Genomic DNA, 20,518 nt, shown 5'->3' with positions numbered 1-20,518 from the left:
GATATAATTTTTCAGCTGTCTTAACTTCCAGCAAAATCAGAGGGGGCTTTTTACTTGTATTTTAGAATCGCAACGATATTTTGTTCTGACACCATACTTTTTTACCCTTGTCCTCCCTTAAATTTGCATATCTCAAACTGAAGTAGCAGTTAGTCTGTATAATTTAACCTGTGTATCTTTTTGCCTCTCTTTGTTTTGAATGTTTATCTAAGAGTTTATTGTCACAAATCTTAGTGTAATTTTGAATGGTGATTGCCAGCTTGGTTTAAATGTGTGAGCAAACTGATAATTGTAGATGATAAACTCTTCTGATAAAGTTTGGAAGCCCGCTGTTTTAAATGTCAAAGAAGTGTCCCTACAAACATTTGGAGCAGAACCTCATCAGTCTGCTTGTGGTGTCAACAAGCTGAACTTGTGCTGAGTCTTGTTATCTTTGGTCTCTTCAATATAAATCCCTTGCTTTGAACTGAGGCTTAAGCAGATTTAGATTAGCTACTAGGATTCACTGTCAGAGGGAGCAATCCTATGGCAACTAGACACTATCTATAGGGCCATAGGATTTTTCGGTTTCTGGGAACCGAGGTCAGAGCCAGGGCTCGGAACACAGTACCCCAAAACCACACTCCTGGCCCCCTCGTAGCCGGTGTGGTTCTCTCCATGCCAGCTACATCTCTGCGTCCAGAAATGGAGCATGGAGACAGCGAAAAGGGGGTGGTCCCAGGGGCAGAGAGGAGACTGCAGAAGCCACTTTATGCAGCTTCCTGTGCGCCGCACAGCCTCCTTCCCTCCCGCTCCCTGAAGCTGCAGCTAGACAGTTGAAAACAGCCATCTAGCCAAAAATGCAGGGCAGCCAGGCATGGAGGTAAGGATTGCCTCCGTGCTACAGCCACCTTTCATTGGATACTAGGCAGCCTCTGACTTCAGAGGCTGCCAATTATCACAATAGGATTGTGCCCTTAAAATTGTTGGGCATCAATAGTTGTGAGCAGACTGAGATGTGTAGGTGCATGCTTGGCATACTATGTCTGTTCTCAGCCTAATGAAGGTACATAGGCAACTTTTAAGTACACTTTGTTGATTTACAAAGCTTTCATGTATCATATGTTGGACAAGCTAGTCCATTTTTTGGTTGTGTTGCTATAATTCAGTCTGTAAACTTCTCTTTCATTATAATGAGGCAGGAGAGGGTGAGCTGGGGAAGTGGAGGTGTAATTGCATAGGGCATTGCATAGGTGACAGATCACTACTCCCAAGTCTGTATTTCGGGGTTGAGCCCCTTTATCTTTGTGATGCTTGCCATTTGCACCATTTCCCTTTGCAGCCCTGTCTGCTTCCTGGCATGTGCTTTCACCCCTGCGCATTATCAGGTTGCTGTCCATAGACTGCACTCCAGTGCAGGCCATATCTCCATGTGCAGTCCATGGCTATCTGCACACAGCTTTGTAACTGGGCTAGCAAATTCTCTGTGTGGCCTACCATATACAACCCATGCTCTGAAAGATCAGGATGGGTGCATGCACTCTACAAATCATAACCAGGCAATAGGTCTTCTGCAGGGAAAGCGCATACTGGCTTTCTGCCACTGATGGGTCCCATCTTCTCCAATGTCCTGTTTGTCCGGGAAATCATTTGCCTGAAACTCACTCTGCATCTCAGCTGCTCCACACAGTGCTCTGCCTACTCAAGCACATGTTGCTCAACTCTGCTTTCAATGTATGCTTATTTTCTAAGCAATGTAAGTGTAACATACAACTTAAGATGACTATAATCTGTTAAAACAGTTTATATCTGGCTGTACATTTGGTATGTGGTGACATTGATGTGGATCATAAGCTTGTGTGTTTTCACTTTTTTATTTTCTTTGACAGATATAACAGACATGCAAGAGAATGGACACAGAAATATGCAATGTAAACTTTGAAGACTTTTTCATATATACCAGAGTACTGTAAATTCTAGGGTTTTTTCAAAATTAGAAGTAAATGGAGCACAGTTTACTGTTTTCAGTGTACCATGAAGCCCTTTTTGATTTTCACCCATATAAGTGTGTGTCTGGAACAAGGAAATAACTACAAAAACTAACCTGAAGACTGTGATGAGAGTATTTATCCTTTTTGTATGCTTTGCAAAAGACATTTATTATGTTTTTTAAAGATACTTGGACATCTGCACCTCCAGCCTACAAGATCCATAATGCAGTTGTAGAGCAACCAAATTATTTTTGCTGAAAGACTAGGTGTTACATGAGAAATATTCTGTGTGTCTTTAAGATGTCAGTCCTGTAAGTCCATGTTTGAATTTCATTCTTTGTTAGTTCATTGTATAATTTGTATTTTTTTACTGTATAGACTATATTTTATTTACCATGCAAGTCAACTCACTTTAGACTTTCTGTGCAGTATTGAAAAAATACAACTGCTATTAAATGAGTCAAGTATTCTTTCCCTGGGGAATACTCTATAAACTGATAGACTTCTTAAAACAAACTTTGCACTCTAATTCTCAGTATGCTGATTATGAGGAAACACATGGTTTTGATTCTGTTGCATACTTTTATTGCAATGTGAACTAATTGCACTGCTCTGTAGAAAGAAATGTAACTAATTTTGTTCTATTCACAGCTGACTTTTTATCCCATATGGGCAATATAATCTCTGACCTTTTAACAAAATTGACTTGAAGTGTTTCCATATAAATAAAATGTGTTTTTTACTACTTGTCTTGGCTGTTCTTTAAGTCTTGCACATTCTTTACATGTGCTTGCTCTGAAAAAGATCAAAATATTGTTAAATATGTGAATTACTATTAGGAGGAACTGGCCTATCTGTTTGAAATTGCTATGAATTCGTGAGTATATTATGGTAGTTGTTAAACAATTTTGTGTTTATTCGCTGTATTGTATACGACGTTGTTGGACTTTGTACACAAGACAGAAAAACTTCTTTGAGCTTACAAATTAGTCCCCACAACTTGCTTAATTTGGTAACTTTGAATGTTGAAATATTACTGAAGCTTCTTCCCTCACCTGAATAACAATATTTTGATCTGATATTTCCACACACTAAGCTAATGCTTCTAAAGCATTACATGTATACTTCACCATGCATGTGTGGAGAAAAAAATAGCCTTAGATTCTTTACAAGTAAGAGCATTTTATTTTTTTTAAGTTTGTTGCTTTGAGGCACTAAATCCTTGTTAAATGCATTTTAGTTTGTGGCTGCAGTAATTATAATCAAACACAACTTGCTTGACTAGGAAGTTTTGCTGCCATAGACACCATTTGACCCCTTCTGGAGAAGGGAATACAAGTACTAGTGCTTTGCTACACAGGAAACAGTTTTTAAAACCACATAACTGGAATGCATAGAAATGTGGTAAACATCCCAGAGGCTATTTTTCTATTACTGGTCTTAAAAAAAACTGTTTAGCATTTTAATCTTGAAATTCTTAGATAGTTCTGATGGCCTAGGAAATAAGTCTGTACTGGGCACTTGTGCATAAAGGTAATCTAGGCTTCAGTTGTTTACCTCAATGTATACAATCAAAAGATGGAAGCTTTATGAAATAAGCACTGAAAATTTAATTGCATTACTTCTGTAAGTGTCATTGCTTGCTGTGAAATAGACCAATCTCTGCAAACAGCCAATAAGTGTTTCCATATGGTAAATTATAACTTCACTATACTTGAAAAAAGGGGATGCCATAGCTTGCAAAGCTATTCACCACATTTTGTCATGAATACTTAAAACTAACTGATGGTAAAAGATTCTACTCCAGTGATTTCCCGAATGTTTTTTTTTTTTTACCCCTGTCTGTCTTAGATGTTTACAATAGATTCGTCCCAAGATAAAGAATTTATAATCCTTTAATCCCTTTCAATGGGTTGTGAAATTCGGCAGTTTGATTTGCATGACTGTTAAGCGAAAGAACATTTAATCTTCTGCTTTGCTTAAAATATATGGAGGCTGGTTTGAAAATGTTTAGAAGTTACTATGCTTTGAAGTATGCATCATACAAAAAGGAATTTACTTACCATAATGCAAAGTCTTCAGGCTGAGCAAAAGGTGCAGATCAGCAAGCCTCTTACTTTTCCTTCTTAGGGCTCTTTGAAGGCAAGTATGTTGAAGCCATTCTTGTTTCTGTTCAGTGACATTTTTAAAAAGTTCAGAGACTGGCTTTACATACTGGACTTTTAGATTAATCTTATTAATAAAACAGTAGCACCTTTAAGCAGACAAGAACTTCATACTCTAGGCTTATTTTGAACCACAGCTTTGAATAACTTAGGGGTATTAAGAATTCTCTCAAATATTTTGCATTTTCTGGTAAATGGGTTGTTTTTTTTGCTGTTTTTAAATGATCCATTGTGAAGATTCTTTTTTTTCTCTCTCATATCAAACATTTGCTCAGTCCTGGTGCTTCCATTATGGTGGCATAAATGTTGTCTGTGCTTCAGTCCCCTCCACCAAATACCAGTTTATACTGTACAATGCCTTAGCAAGGGCACTAACTGAGCCATCCCATTCTCTGTATATTCCTCACTTGGCACTATTGGCATGACTAAAGCAAAGGATCTCTGTATCACTGAAATTCTCAGAAGTGTAATCTTTAGTCATTCTAGTTAATGTTAAATAAGGCATACTTTCTAGCTACTTCTGATGTGGTATTTTTCTGCCTAAAAGATGTCAGCTGAGGCTTGAATGAAAATAAAGATTTGATTTGAACTCAAGAGTGTGTCAAGTTGTATTCTTAACACAGCATCACTTTTTTTTTTTTAGTTCAGAAAGAAGAGTGGGGGGGTATTTAAAACTTTGTTGTATCAGTTGTTTGGTACTTCAGTCTTCAAAGCGCATCCTCTGTGATTTTTGTTAGGTTATCGATAGAGCCATTATAGGAGTGGTGACAAATGCAACACTATTACCCGTGGTAGGGTCTAACTATGCAATATGTCAGGGATTCACAACCTTGGTGCTCCCCAGATGTTTTAGACTACAACTCCCATAAGCACCAGCCAACATGGCCAGTAATTATGGGTGTTGCGGGAGAGAGCGGAGGACAGGAAGGCCTGGTGTGCTATGGTCCATGGGGTCACGAAGAGTTGGACACGACTGAACAACAGTCCAAAGTGTCTGGAGGATTGTCTATCCTTGCAATATGTGTTTCAATAGCTGAGCTGAACTGTGTTCCTACAGGAGCAAACTAGGAGTACCCTGCCTAAGGTAGGAACAATGGAACTAGGTTTAGTATGTAAAGTTACTGCAATGCAGCTTGTTGTTGCATAATATATGTAGGGCTTCGATTTAAGGCCTTGACGCTATAAAAACAAACAGCTCCATATGGAATAAAATGTAAAGAAGGAAGTAATTCAGTTTTACAGAAACAGAATGACTAGTTAAAAATTGATACTAAAACGTCTATTAAGTTCGACCAGTTTTTCTGGAACACTTCTCCAAGCTCTGCTATTCTCAGAAGAAAAAGGAAACCTCCTGAGGTGAAAAACAAAGATCTAGTTTATATAGTATCCAGTGAAAAATACATCCTCTGGAAGTGGGAGAATGGAGGCTATAGTTCATCTATTGCCAGCTCAAAAGCAGAAACCCTATTATCGCTCTATTAATGCGCTCTGTGGGGTTACCCTTGAAGACGGTTCGGAAGCTGCAGCTGGTACAGAACGCGGCGGCTCGCCTGATTAAAGGCAGCCACCGGCGAGATCACATCACCCCAGTGCTGAAGGAGTTGCACTGGTTACCAGTTGTTTTCCAGGCCAAATTCAAGGTGTTGGTTTTGACCTTTAAAACCCTATATGGTTCTGGCCCAGCCTATCTTAAGGAGCGCCTCCAGCAACACCAGACAGGCTGCTTAACAAGATCAGCCTCGCATGGCCTTCTCTCTGTCCCATCAGCCAGGACAGCTAGACTGGTGGGGACGAGGGAGAGGGCCTTTTCTGTGGTGGCCCCCACTCTGTGGAACTCCCTCCCTAGGGAACCCCGTCATGCCCCCTCTTTAATGAGCTTCCGTCATGCATTAAAAACGTTGTTCAGGCAGGCATTTGGGGTGGGTTAGGGTATTTTAGAAAATGTTTTTATTGTAGAATTTTATTGTTTTAAACTGTTTTATTGTATGTTGTACATCGCCCAGAGTGGCTGGGTGACCAGCCAGATGTGCGATTAATAAATTTAATAATAAATAAATAAATAAATTACACCTTAACACATACTCCCCTTACTCCACACGCAGGATATACAGCCCTTCTGTTTTGTTACCTTGCCACAAATTTGCGCGATTTCACTCTCCTATGGGATCGCACGCCAGTTTTCCCTCCCCTCTTACTAGATAACGGCACATTAAAAAAGCAAAGGTGGTCGTAATGGTCCATCGGGGGGAAAATCCATAGCTGGGCAACACTTCTATCAGGGCCAACCGAAATTCCAAAGACTGTGCAAGCTTTCGAGTTCCCCAGACCTCTTCATTATGCAAAACCAGAAGGTATAAGGGAAAAAAATACAGTCCACAGAATTGGCCAGGTGTTCTCCCAAAAGGTAGATGCAGGCTCATTCATTCAGACTGGAGATCTCCATTCTGAGATTGTATCTATTTAAACATTAGACCTCATTGCGATAACGCCCGGCCAGTTCTTGGGGCTGTATTTCTTCCCGTATCCCTTCTGCTGCTTTCACTGATGAAGAGTCCTGTGGAACGCGAAAGCTACGGCAGTGATCGGTGGGGCGAGGGTCACGCTGGCCCCGCCCCGCCCCGCCCCGCCCCGCCCCTCTTCCTCAGCCCAACCCTTTGTTCTTTTTTTCCCGCCACGGGTGGGAAAAATTTCCTCCCGCGAGCGAAACCCGCCCTCTCATCCCTGGACAAAGGCAAGTGATTGGCGGAACAGCTGCCGAACGCAAGATGATCCCGCCCACCGCTCTCGCCCAGCCTAGCCTGCCCCGCCTTCTGTGTCTTCCCGTCCAACCTTTTCCCCGCCTAAACGGTGGGCGCGCGGGCCTGAAAGCGCGCAGCCTGCGGCACGCGCTGTTAACTTATCCCCGAGGGGGTCTCGGGCGCTCGGTATAACTACAAACACTCGCGGTTCCCAAACGATCGTTCAGGGCCCCCGTCCCGCTGCTCGCCAGACATTCGAGTGTCAGAGAGGCTCTCCCTACCCGCCCACGCACCCTTCCTATGCCCTTGACTCAGCATATGACGGTATTCCGATCGAACCCGGAAGTGGGGGCTGCATGCCACGCTCGTTCGCTTCACCCTCTTTTATCCACGGGCGCATGCGCTCTCGGGTGCCTCTCTACCTAGAGGAAAAGCGTGCCTGCCCGCAGGTAGCCGATCGCCCTCCTCCGCCCGTAATGCCTCGCGCACGTGGCGCGCGGCGCTTCTGAGGCGCGAGACGAGGGGAGCGGGCTCCGCCGGCTGGCCTGCGCCGCGGAAGGCGGGCCCGGCGCCATGGCGGGCGCGCTGCTAGCCCGCCTGCTGTCGTCCGTATCTGGGCCGCGCTGCCTTCTCAGGTAACGTTGACCGGGGCGGAATCATGGAGCTGATACCTGCTCTCCGCCCTTGTGCTTCGGTTCTTGGGTCCTTCCTTCCCGCGCACTGACCCCGTCGCGCTCCTCGCCCGCCTCCGTCGCCTCGCTCGCCTGGCTGAGCGGGCTGGGTCGAGGGAAAGAAAGGGGTGTTGCTTGGGAGGAGTGAGCCGACTCGTGGGCAGGCGTAACTGGCTCTCTTCTGCACGTTCTGCTTCTGCAGGCGCAATCTGGGGCATGCTGGGACTGGTTGGACTTCGTTTCAGCCCAAACGTGCATAGGACTGCGCCCTTAAAAGCCTTTCAGGTTGTGACCTGCCCCGCTAGGTCTCTGCAGCCCTCTACCCATTTACCTAAGCATAAGGCCCATTTAACTCACTGGCCCTTGCTTCTGAATAGGTATGTATACAGCTGCGCCGCGAGCACGGCCCAGGAGATTTTGCTGCCTGAGGCAGATCAGGAAATAACCCCTATCCGCGTTTCTCTCTCACGCACCCAATCACTACCCTACCTCTCTCACACACACGCACAAGCATACACCCCATTCATTCATTATCTGTCTAAAAATCCATCGTCTACCCCTCACACACACACACGTGCACCTGTGTCCCTCCCATCTTTGCAGTTGTCCCAGGCTGATGGGAACCCTGCATGCTGCTCAACCCTCTCCAAACAAAAAAACAAAACAAAAAACAGTAACAAAAGATGAACAGCCTCTACCAGGTTGTTTTGGTCCCAAGCTTCTCCATGCCTTGCACTTAACCCCACATGCCTCAGAAAAGGGAGCAAGTTTTTTGTAAAGCATAGGTGTTGAACCTCAGGCCTGGGGACCAAATGCAGCTCTCCAGGGTTCCCCAGATTGCCATGACTCCTTCCCAAAGTCACCACATGGTTCCCACTTCCTCCTCCCCATTCTGTTGTGATCTGTTGGTGATTTCCTGGTTTTGTGAAGTTTTTCCTTCATTCTGAAAGGTTGAAATGCCTTTCCTAAAGCTCTCCTAGTTATTGGCTGTAAGAGCTTTAAGCTAAAATATGCTGATATTTTGGCCCTGCCTGTTTACCCTTGGCCCTGCCTACCACTAGAAAGTGACCCTCAAGATCTTTTCTGATATTGAATTCAGCCCTCAAGCTGAAAGAGATTTGACACGCTGTTTATGTTGTAACGTCTCTGACTTCACCCAGATCTTTGGGCTTGACCTGAAGTTTTAGAGTTTTGATCTCCCTCTCAGGGTCTCCAGGTGAAGGAGTTGGAAGAAAGAAGCAAGCAGTGAAGCTAATTTCCACCAGCCCATTCCCAGTCTTTCTCTAAGATTCATTCTGAAATTTAGACCACACACCTTTTTTCTCCATTATTTTCTTTCAGTCTTAGGGCACAATCCTATTGAGATAGTTGGCAGCCTCCGAAGTTGGAAGCTGCTGTGTACCCAGTGCAGGGCGACCATAGCACAGAGGCGATCCTCACCTCTGTGTTCCAGCTGCCCTGCATTTTTTGGCTTGAGGGCTAATTTTGGCTGTGTAGCCATGGCTTCGGGGAGGAGGCCGTTCAGCACATAGAAAGCTGCGTGAAGTGGCTTCTGCAGTCTCCTCCCTGCCACTGCCCCCTTTTCACTATCTTCGTTTCCAAACGCGGCGAAGTAGCTGGCATGGAGAGAACCACACCGGTTACGAGGGGGCAGGGAGTGCGGTGTCTGGGTACTGCATTTAGAGGCTTGGCTCTGACCTCGGTTCCTAGAAACCGAAAAATCCTATGGCCCTCTAGACAGTGTCTAGTGGCCATAGGATTGTCCCCTTAGTATCTTTTCCCTGTGGAGAAGAGTGGCTGGTGGCAGTGTAGACATAATAAATCCTTTTTTAGAAGCATATGAAAAAGATAGTAATTCTGTGCCAGAAATCAGCATGAAGGAGATCTTAAGATTTTTGGTTTTTTGTTTACAAATCAGGTACCTTCAGGCCCTGCCCCTCTCTCTGATAGGCATCAACCTTTTGTTTCTAGGCACCACCTCTTGAATCTCAATGTCTGAGCCTCTGGAGACCTAACAACCCTACCTTTTACATAACACTGAGATTCAGATTTCTGAGTACTTTGGAGAAATTTCGTGTGTCCAAGTATAGTTGTTTGCTTGGTCAGACTATAAGGCGGCAGTATTGCAACCAAAACTCTCCCCATGACCTGAGTTTGATCCCAGCATGGGTCCCAGGTAGCCGGCTCAGGTCGACTCAGCCTCCCATCCTTCTGAGGTCGGTAAAATGAGTAGGGGAAAGGTAGTCACGACTGGGGAAAGCAATGGCAAACCACCTCGCTATAGTCTGCCATGAAAACGCCAGCGAAAGCGGCGTCCCTCTAGGAGTCAGCAATGACTCGGTGTTTGCACTTCCTTTCCCATCCCCAAGATAATTTCCATGGGTTGTCTAAGCCGTGCTGGAATGAGTGAGTATGCTGTCTCCCACCCACTTGCTGCTTCTGTTTTGCATCAGGGGTAGACAACAACCTAGTTGTTCAGTGAACTGTCCTGCAAACCCAGAACTCCGGGTTGTTGAGGGGGAAACTATCCAAAGTTTTACCCATGGTTTGTTGCTGGGTTAAATCTCTTGAGTTGTTTCCCCCTCAACAGCCCAGAGGTCCAGGTTCATACGTCATGCCAAACAACCTAGGAATGAAGTGTTTCTGGGTTGTTTTCTAAACCAGATGCAAAGCAGGAAGCTGGTGAGAGGCAGCATGCTTGCTTGCTCCCACATGGCCCCAACCAACCATGGCTTAATTAATTAATTATGCAGGACAAAGGAGCTATCTAAAATTTAATTAATTAACCGATGGTTGGTCATTACATGTGAACCAGGTCATGCTCAAAGAACTCTGAAAGGTTAGTGAGACAGGACTTACCTTTGGAGAAGCCATGTTGATTCTTTTTTGGTTGGACCTGTCTCTTCTATATTATTGCTAATTTTATCTTTAATAGTGCTTTCCAGAGATTTACTCAGAACAAAGCAAATTACTAGCCTGTGATTTTCTGGACACCTCCCCCCCCCCCCCCCGCCAGCAGATCCCTTTCTAAAAATTGGTGGCCATTCTCCAGTCCTCTGGTACTGAGGCCTTTAAGAACTCTTGAGTGGATAACATCTGGACCAAGTTATTTCTTCACTTTCAATTCCTTGAAAGGCTTAGAAATTCTCTTTATGACTATTTGCCTCAGTTCAGGCATGGGTATATACCCTACAGTTGCAGTGAAGACAAACATGAAGAATTAATTTAGCTTCTCTGCAGGGCCCTCACCCTCCTTTAGTTCTCTTTTAACTCAGTTTCATCCAACAGCCCAACTGCCTCCCTCGCAGTTGCTAGTGATACGCTCCTCAGAATCCATTTTTGCCTCTCTACTCTTATTGTCTGCTTGCATTTCCTTTGTGTTCCTTTTTGTTCTCCTTGTTTGGGGAAGACTTCCTTTTTTTTTTTTTAAGGACTCCTTCTTATATCTAATAACTTCCTTGACACTGCTTGTTAACCATGCTGGTGACCTCTTGGGCTTTGTGCCTCCTTTCCTGACTTACAGTATGCATTTTAGTTCAGCATCTGTTATTGTGGTTTTGAGTGACCCCCAAGCATTCTGAAGAGTTTTAATTCTCTTGATTTTCCTTTCAACTTCCTTTTTACTAGTTTTAGAATATGTTACTAGTCTTGGAAACAAACTCTTGCAGCCCTAATCATGATTGACCAAGAGGAATCAGTGCGCCACTATGTAGCTTCCTAGGTACCCCACCCCACTCCCCATCCCCCAGGGATTTGGAGTAGAAGTGCATCTGATCCCTGCAGCCTTAGCTTGACTCTAGGTAGATTTATTTCAGAGGCAGATAATGAGAAAAGCAGAGGCAGCATTGGCCGGCCTGCTACATGAACCAAGTACAAGTACAATTGTTGATAGAGTTCTTCTTGCATCAGCTCTTGCTTTTGTTTTGGTGCTCCCAGCCGGGTCTGGAAGAAGTTAAAATACAAAATATGCTCTTGGTGGTTTCCTTGCTGTATGAGTGGGTAGAAGATGCCTGAATCAGGCCTTCGTATATTTGGAAATACAATTGGGTTGTAACTGCACTACTTATTTCCTCTCCAGACTATTTTTCCTTTGTAATAATGTCTTTATTTACAAGCTTCTATCATAATTATTGATGTATTAATAGTTAATAATTTTGCTTCTGTTAAGATGGAGTAGCACTTGCACAGTGGAGAAATGGTTTTCAAAACATATTAGTTCAGATAACCGTCCAAAGCAGCCCTTGACAGCATACTTTCGCTTTTATAAAGAACAGCAACCCATTTTTAGGAAACAAAATCCAGGTAAGAAATTTGCTAAAACTATGACATTTTAGTATAGATTTAAGCAGTGGCGGTTCCTTTTTGAATTTTGAAAGATTTTGAAAGGCTGACAACTCTTTTTCATTATTTTTTGTTTTTTGCTAGGTTTCCCCTAACTCACCTGAATCTTTGAACTCACTCTCAGCCTGAAACAAATGACTCCATCAGACTTCTGATTCTGTTGTATTTAGTGAACTTACTATGCACATTGGTTGTTGTTGGCAGAATCCAATGGGGTGCTTCTGCCCCCGCCAGTTCTCTTCCGCCCTGCAATTGCTTTGCGCAAGCGACCCCGACTGCTTGCCCAATGATGCTTTTGTGCTTCCGGGCAACCTGAAATGAGCAGAAATGCTTGTTTCTAGAAGTAGGCATGTCAGCAGAGTTTGTATAAGGGAGCTTGGCCAAACTGCCTCCTTCCAAAAACACGTGTCTCTGCTCGTTTCAGAGCTCCTCCTAGGAAGTGCTAAATCTACCTTGCGTAAGCAGTGGGTCCCACTAACCCCCACCACTATACTATCTTTGTAACCTGCCCCAATTCTATAAAGCCAGGCCCTGTAGTACATGGATGGGGAATGAGTAGCCCTCCAGATGTTGTTGGACTACAACTCCCATCATGCCTCACCCATTGGAATTCTGATTGGGGATGATGGAATTTGTAGTCCAACAACATCTGGAGGGCCACACATTCCCCACTCCTGCTCCAGTGCTGTGCTTTGTTTCCCCATTCATGGAAGTATGGCCTTTTTCTGTTAAAAAGCCAGTCTTCTAGTCTGAAAGCGAGAGAGCAACTACAACAGCGATGTTATGTCGTTTGCTATCTTCAGAAATATAACTTGCTAACTGCTATATGCATGCACTCCTGGTTTTTGCTCTAACCCTTCTTTATTATGATTCTGGTTGAAGTGTATAAATGGGGAACTCTGCCTCCTGTCCCATGAGGTGCTTGGCTGCTACTATTTTAAGAGAGACTGTATTGCATTTTGACATACAAAAGTCCTGTGTTCGGACTTCCAAATAATCAGGGTGCCTTGCTCAATATGCATAACAAATTTCAGCTTTCACTCTGGAAGCTTTTATATACCTGTGTGTAAGCCCCAACTTACATAATAATGATAAAGGAACTTGTTTTTGTGGATACTTGAACAATACTACACATGTAATACTAAATTTGACAGAATTTCCATCTTTCCGGCTACTTTTTTTTAAATTCTACAGACCTAACTGTTTTGGATGTAACAAAAAAGATAGCACATGCTTGGAGGGAGCTACCAACATCTGACAAACAAGTAAGTATGTCTTTGTCGTCAGGATTATTATTTCCATATGAATAGAATTCTATTTTCACTAGTAATCTTGCTTCCCTGTTTTGGAGAAAAAATTATTAACTATAATATGATTAGTATATAGCATACTGTCACTTTAAGGGCAGAATCCAAATGGGTGCTTACACCCTGCCAATTGTGTTGCGCAAGCGGCCCTGACTGCTTGCGCAGTGTCACTTTAGCACTTCTAGGGCAATCCAAAACAAACATAAAAGCTTCTTTTTGGAAGGAGGCAGGTCATTGGAGCTCGCTTAAGGAAGCTCTGCCAACCTGCCTCCTTTCAGAATCAAGGGCTTCTTTCAGGGCTTCCTCTAGGAAGTGCTAAATCTCCCTTGTGTAAGCAGCAGGTCCCACTTGCGCAATGGAATCAGCAAGACCCACCACTTGCGCAACGGAATTGGCGGGGGCAGAAGCGCCTCGTTGGATTCTGCCTTTAGATGTTGTTTGATCCTTTTAGGGTGCAATCAAATGGCCGCTAGACAGTGTCTAGATGGCCATAGGATTTTTGGGTTTCTGAAAACTGAGCTTGGAGGCAGCAGTCCAAGCTTGGTTCCCAGAAATCCGATTCCCCGCCTCCTCATAGGAGGCACAGTTTGTCCCCGGCTCTGAACTTGGAAGAGAAGCACGGAGCGGCCAAAAAGAGGGCATCCCTATGGGAGGGTACTGCACCGTTACGTCACTTCCTGTGTGCCATCTGGCATCCCCCCGCCCCACTCCAAGGCACCCTAGTTAGACAGCCGAAATCATAGAATCATAGAATAGTAGGGTTGGAAGGGGCCTACAAGGCCATCGAGTCCAACCCCCTGCTCAATGCAGGAATCCAAGTCAGAGCATCCCTGACAGATGGCTGTCCGGCCTCATCTTGAATGCCTCCAGTGTGGGATAGCCCACTGCCTCCCTAGGGAATTGGTTCCATTGTCATATGCTCTAACAGTCAGGAGGTTTTTCCCAATGTTCAGCCAGAATCTGGCTTCCTGTCACTTGAGCCCATGATTCCGTGTCCTGCACTCTGGGATGATCGAGAAGAGATGCTGGCCTTCCTCTCTGTGACAACCTTTCAAGTACTTGAAGAGTGCTATCATATCTCCCCTCAGTCTTCTCTTCTCAAGGCTAAACATGCCCAATTCTTTCAGTCTCTCTTCATAGGGCTTTGTTTCCAGTCCCCTGATCATCTTGGTTGCCCTCCTCTGAATCCTCTCCAGCATGTCTGCATCCTTCTTAAAATATGGTGCCCAGAACTGGACACAGTACTCCAGATGAGGCCTAACCAGTGCTGAGTAGAGAGGAACTAGTACTTCACGTCATTTGGAAGCTATGGTTCTATTAATGCAGCCCAAAAGAGCATTTGCCTTTTTTACAGCCACATCACATTGTTGGCTCATATTCCGCTTGTGATCGACAACAATTCCAAGATCCTTCTTGCTTGTAGTGTTGTTGAGCCACATATCCCCCATCTTGTAACTGTGCATTTGGTTCCTTTTTCCTAGGTGCAGAAATTGGCATTTATTAAATGTCATTCTGTTGTTTTCTGCCCAGCGCTCCAGTCTATCAAGATCACTTTGAATTTTGTTCCTGTCTTCCAAAGTATTAGCTATCCCGCCCAATTTTGTCTCATCTGCAAATTTGATCAGCATTCCCTGCACCTCCTCCTCCAAGTCATTAATACAAATGTTGAAGAGCAGTGGGCCCAGGACTGAGCCCTGTGGTACCCCGCTCGTTACCTCTCCCCAGTTTGAGAAGATCCCATTGATAAGCACTCTTTGAGTCCGATTCTGTAGCCAACTGTGGATCCACCGGATCATTGTTTCATCTAGCCCACTTTGAGCTAGTTTGCTAATCAGGATATCCTGGGGCACTTTGTCGAAAGCTTTGCTGAAGTCAAGGTATTATGTCCACAGCATTCCCACAGTCTACAAGGGAGGTTACTTGATCAAAAAATGAGATCAGATTCATCTGGCAGGATTTGTTCTTGACAAATCCATGTTCACTTTAAGTAATCACTGCATTGTCTTCAAGGTGCTTACAGATGGATTGCTTTATCATTTGCTCTAGAATTTTCCCAGGGATTGATGTCAGACTGACTGGTCTGTAGTTCCCAGGTTCTTCCTTTTTACCCTTTTTGAAGATAGGGACAACATTAGCCCTCCTCCAGTCATCTAGCACTTCACCCGTCCGCCATGATTTCTCAAAGAGAATAGACAGTGGTTCTGAGAGTTCTTCTGCCAGTTCCTTTATTACTCTAGGATGCAGTTCATCTGGCCCTGGAGATTTGAACTCATTCAAAGTCATTAGGTGTTCCTTGACCATATGCCTATGGATCTCAAGCTGCAATCCTTCCCCTTCAGCCTGTACTTTGCCTTTGCCAGGGGGGTCATAGACCCACTTTTGGGAGAAGACTGAGCCAAAGTAGGAATTGAGCACTTCTGCCTTTTCCTTGTCATCTGTTATCACTTTTCCATCCTAATTTAATAGCTGAACCACTATTTCTTTCCTGGATCTTTTACTATGCACATATCTGAAGAAAGCCTTTCTGTTGCTTTTAGCAACCCTTGCTAACCTCAGCTCATTCTCAGTTTTAGCCTTCCTGATGCCATCCCTTCAATTCTGTGCTACCTGCCTGTACTCTTCCTTTGTTGCTTGGCCTTCTTTCCACTTCCTATATGTGTCCTTTTTTGTTTTCAGGTCATCTCTAAGCTTTTTGTGAAGCCACATTGGCTTCTTCTGTTGTCTTCCACCTTTTCTTCTTGTTGGGATTGTTTCTAATTGTGCCTTGATAATTTCCTTTTTTAAAAGCTCCCACCCATCATGGACTCCTTTTCTCATTAGAGTCGCTTGCCATGGGACCTTCCCTATTGTTCTGAGTTTATTAAAATCAGCTTTCCTAAAATCCAGGGTATGCATTTGGCTACACTCGGCTTTTGCTTCCCTTAGAACCAAGAACTCAAGTATAACATGGTCGCTTTCCCCCAGAGTTCCTGTAACTGCTACTTTATCCACTAAGTCATCTCTGTTGGTTAGGATCAAGTCAAGGATAGCCAATCCTCTAGTTCCTTCCTCTACTTTCTGTAGAAGGAAGTTATCCGCCACAGAAGTCAGGAATTTCCTGGAGGGGCCAAGTTTTGCAGAATTTGTCTCCCAACAAATATCGGGGAAATTGAAGTCCCCCATTACTAGTACATCATGCTTCCTTGAAACATTGGCTATTTGCTTTTCAAAAGTTTTATCCTCATCTTCTCCTTGATTGGGTGGCCGGTAGTAGACTCTGACCACCAGGTTCCTTAATTGGCTGCCTAGCCACAAATGCAGGGCAGCCGAAGCGCCAAAGAGCAGATTCCCTCCGCACTCCATCTGCCCTGCATTGGATTTTCGGCCACCTCTGAGTTCGGAGTATCTTCATAGGATTGCACCCATAATGTCTAAAGTTGCATGTTATTTAAAACAAACATAAGCTTTTTCATTATAAAATTTAGTAGTAGTGGGTATTTTTATTTCTAGCCTTATGAAGCAGCTGCTGAAATTGACAGACAAGACTATAAAGAACAAATAGCCAAATACAAAGCGCAACTAACTCCTGCCCAGGAGTTAGCTTTGAAAGAGGAAAGAAGGAGGAAAGTGGAAAAAAGAAGAGCAACTAGAAAAAAGAGGGTTAGTATTTAAAAAGTGAAATTCTCATTTAAGTATGTGAAAGACATTTACGACATACGGTGTACTAAGGTTTCAGTTAAACGTAAAGGTCACATAATGTGTACATTATACATGACGTTTCCTCCAGATGAGTACTGTGTGTGACGTGTCAACGTAAGTTTTTTTTAAAAATCTGCCATCCCAGCACTTGGCTTGCATACGCCTGTCTGGATCCCAGCTATACAGGTGTATGTGTGTTTCATGACTGGATTTAATATTATATGAGAGAACTACTCACTGATACCCTCTTGTCATTGTAGCAATTGACAGTGCTTGGAAAGCCTAAAAGACCTCGTATTGCCTTCAACATTTTTATGTCTGAACATTTCCAAGAAGCTAAAGGAGTCTCAGTACAGGTAAACAAATGGGGCGGGGGGCTTGTTTTAGCAGCTTACAAGTTTATCTTGTTTTCTGCTTTGAAAGTGAAAGTTAGTACAGCAAAATTGTCTCTTAGCAATTTCTGATACAATCTGTTTAGGTTCCATTAAGAGTTTAAAGTATTGTGGAAGTCTTACGGGCTTTGATAGCAAAAGAGGTGATGGTCTCCAACCATGGGTTTTTCCCAGTGTGCTGTTGAATGACTTGCAGTTGCAGAGCTTCAATATATCTACAAACTGCTGCACGATACACATATAGTGATTTGGCCTAGTGAAATACTGTACATCAAACCGTTTTTTCATACAGTTTAATCAGAATGTAGATAATGAAATTCTGACCCTGTTTAATAGTTGCTAATGGAAGTGAAAACCTTGATTGATGCTTGTCAGTAGAGGAGACGATGGGAGATCCATGGCCAAATCCTAATGCAGCCATGGACCATCCCTACCCCCAATTTAGATTGGTGCTCTGGCACTGATGGGAGAATAGCGCTTTCCCCTCACTCCATTTTCCCAAGCCAAAGTACCATCCTGGAGCTGCTGTTTACCCTGTGTGGTACTGAAAATTACAACTAGCATTTTGTCCAAATCATTCAAATTCGTCTTTGCGGTGAGGAAGACTGGGAAGTTACCTTTTTAAAATTAAAAGACCCTTAAAACTGTCTTTTATTTACATAAAGGCTTGAGGTAAGGCATGAGAATACCAGTAAACCTTTCTCAGCTGTTCCCAGAGCCTCACTGGCAGACAGCTTTCCAAGTGCTTCCAAAATGTACTCAAGTTTGGACTTTGGTAAATCTCTAGAAGGGATTCCATTTCTGAAAGGACTGCAATGAACTCCTCTCTTCATGCCCTTTCTGTTTCAACCTCCACAGATAGTATGATTAAGATGGAGGCCTCAGTTAATATTAGTTAATCTTATTGACTATTTCAGTGCTGTATTTATTATCTTGTGGCCTTTTAATTTATTGGGCCAGGTTACACGATCAAACAGCCCACCATGGCTGCAGGCACCCTGCCATTTTTAATATTCAAGCCACGACTGGCTAGTTGTGTCATCCCTTGCATAATCTATGGCCTGTTTTAGAGTTATGCGAAGGTTGTTTAACCCTCGGACAACTCACCACCACCAGGTTCGGATGGCACAATAAGCAGCAGTCGTGGCTGAATAGATGGCTGGCCACACACACCACAACCCACTTTGATTTAAATAAGCCATGGTGGGCAATGGTGATCATGCGAACTAGGTTATTGTGTTTTGTTTATGTCTACATTTTAAGGGCAGTATAACAATACCTATACTAAAAAATAATAAATAAATGTCAAAGATCGAATTTTGTATTGGGTATGACAAGTCTCTCTCTAGAGTCATATGTTTGCATATACTACATTATCAATAAAGAGCAAATAGGGAGATTTCTCTTCTTCAGAACTATAGCCAAATATTCTTTCTCTTTTTCTTTCTCTTGCAGGGAAAGATGAAAAATTTATTTGATGAATGGCAAAAATTGACCAGTTCTCAAAAGCAGGTATTATCATAAAACTGACTTCAAGGTCCAATTTTAAATATCAATAAATTGACATTTAAATTGGAAATCTCTCATGCTCAAATTTGCAGCCAAGTGTACTATCATTGTTGATAATTCACATGGCATTCAGGCGTATGAAAGGATTCAGTACATGCCATGTCCCTATGGTTAATGAGAACAGGTCAGGATCCTCAACCATGGCTTTTGATTGACTTTGACAGGGAACTGATTGCTCTAAAGTCAAAAGTGGAAGCTTTCAGTCTCCTCGTTTGTCACATGAAAAAAGAGAGCCTGAGGCTTGTGCACGGTCATTCATGTAGCAGGAGATCATGGTTTCCTTGTACATCTGAACCAAGCCATAGTGTGTGTGTGTGTGTGTGTGTGTGTATGTGTATGTGTGTTCAAAAATCCAAGCAGTATCTTAATTCTTCATTATTCTTATTCAAACTTTTATATTTCAAATACACGTAAGTATTTTCAGGTCTCTTGGGGGCTTTATACCTCCCAAAGGTTAAATGCCTCAGTTGTTTTTCTGAAGGAAATATATGAGCAAAGTTGCCTTTTACGGACCACTCTTAGCATCAGTTTAAGCTATACATAAAACTTGGGTCTTAAGATGCATGCATTTGTCAGGTAAGAAGAATTACATAGTTTCATAGCAAAAACAGGGTCACCTGGCCAGCTTCTGGAGTCCTGTTGAAGATACACCTACATGAAATAGACATATGTAAACGTTTCTACATGATGTAGAGTCCTGAGATGCTTCAAAGATGTCTGTATTTCTGAGAAGTAAATACCTCAGAGTATAGTTTAGTGTTTCTGTAGGGGTTTTGCCTTTAACATATTCATACAACTGTCTTCCAATATGTAAATATCATTTCTTTGTGTATTATTTTTCAGACGTATCTGCAGCTTGCAGAAGACGATAAGATTCGTTATGAAAATGAAATGAAGCCATGGGAGGAGCATATGGCAGAAATTGGACGCGAAGATCTTATACGTTGCAAAAACCAAAGGAAAGTGTCAAAAGAAAAGAAAACTGAAAAAAAACCTTCTTCAAAAAAGAAGGATACAACCTTAAATAATAAGTCTTTGGGAAGCAAGGTCATCTCACCAGCATCAAATGAAAAAAGAGTCAAAGCAAAAAAACCTGAGGAATAAGTTAGAAAATAACGTTATCCTTTCTCATTGTAAGTGGAAAGAGGCTGGTCATATATTTAAGGGGGAAATCCCTGAATCAGAGGGTTCTACTTTTCTGGCAAATGTCAAACAATTAGAATAAATCAAGCTTTTGAAAATGTAAGCAATGGCTGATCATGAGAGAGGAAGTGCTTTTTTTCCATAAATGTGTAAATAAGCATTCCGTTATAAATTAAGAACTTCTCTTATTAAAGACCATGCTGTATATAAAATCACTATCTCTTGAGGTTTATTAGGAATTAGACTTGCAGCCTACATTCAGTTTTATTTAGTGTGTAAATAATGTGTGTAATTGCTGGAGAAAGCATGTATATTTGCTAATTTCAGCATTGGAATTTACAACTACTGATTTAAAATAGTGTTTTTCATTTACATTTTGGTATGCATCTACCAACAATACATACTATTTATATTGCATAGAATAAAGTAGCAGATTTTATACAAAGTCCTTCAATTTTCCTCTCATTTTATCCAAATCTGAATATAGGGTGAAACCTAATGCTGCCTGTCTACCGACGGAATGGGATCTGTTGTATGTTGGCAG

At 42.8% G+C, this 20,518-nt stretch overlaps 2 protein-coding genes and 1 long non-coding RNA gene across 4 annotated transcripts in view; 2 read left to right on the top strand and 1 right to left on the bottom strand.

Annotated features, from left to right (window-relative positions):
- The window catches only part of UBE2D1 (ubiquitin conjugating enzyme E2 D1), a 43,034-nt gene extending 38,306 nt beyond the window's left edge, over positions 1-4,728 (top strand). Inside the window, exon 7 of one of the 2 annotated variants that reach the window (XM_084845640.1) lies at positions 1,869-4,728. In XM_084845640.1, the coding sequence (XP_084701766.1) occupies positions 1,869-1,914 (46 nt within the window). In that variant the 3' untranslated portion in view covers positions 1,915-4,728. The remainder of the gene's footprint in view (positions 1-1,868) is intronic. The other variant, XM_084845641.1, reaches the window with a different exon arrangement.
- Positions 1-7,645, bottom strand: part of LOC146350769 (uncharacterized) — a 44,281-nt gene extending 36,636 nt beyond the window's left edge. Inside the window, exons 1-2 of the long non-coding RNA XR_014789395.1 lie at positions 7,545-7,645; positions 4,034-4,139 (exon numbers count right to left, since the gene is read on the bottom strand). This is a non-coding gene — a long non-coding RNA (uncharacterized LOC146350769). The remainder of the gene's footprint in view (positions 1-4,033; positions 4,140-7,544) is intronic.
- On the top strand, positions 7,274-20,422 carry TFAM (transcription factor A, mitochondrial). The gene is made up of 7 exons (XM_084845638.1): positions 7,274-7,508; positions 11,713-11,846; positions 13,080-13,150; positions 16,682-16,831; positions 17,131-17,226; positions 18,718-18,774; positions 19,675-20,422. Exons 1-7 carry the CDS (start codon positions 7,447-7,449, stop codon positions 19,933-19,935), a joined length of 831 nt encoding a protein of 276 aa, XP_084701764.1. The 5' UTR covers positions 7,274-7,446; the 3' UTR covers positions 19,936-20,422.
- The last annotated feature ends 96 nt before the right edge of the window (positions 20,423-20,518 follow it).

Source organism: Heloderma suspectum, chromosome 3, assembly GCF_057233095.1.
Source record: "Heloderma suspectum isolate Gila_16-S chromosome 3, 16-S_ref, whole genome shotgun sequence".
Lineage (NCBI taxonomy): Eukaryota > Metazoa > Chordata > Lepidosauria > Squamata > Helodermatidae > Heloderma > Heloderma suspectum.
Note: the sequence above shows the minus strand (reverse complement) of the source record. Positions and strands in the feature narration are given on the sequence as shown.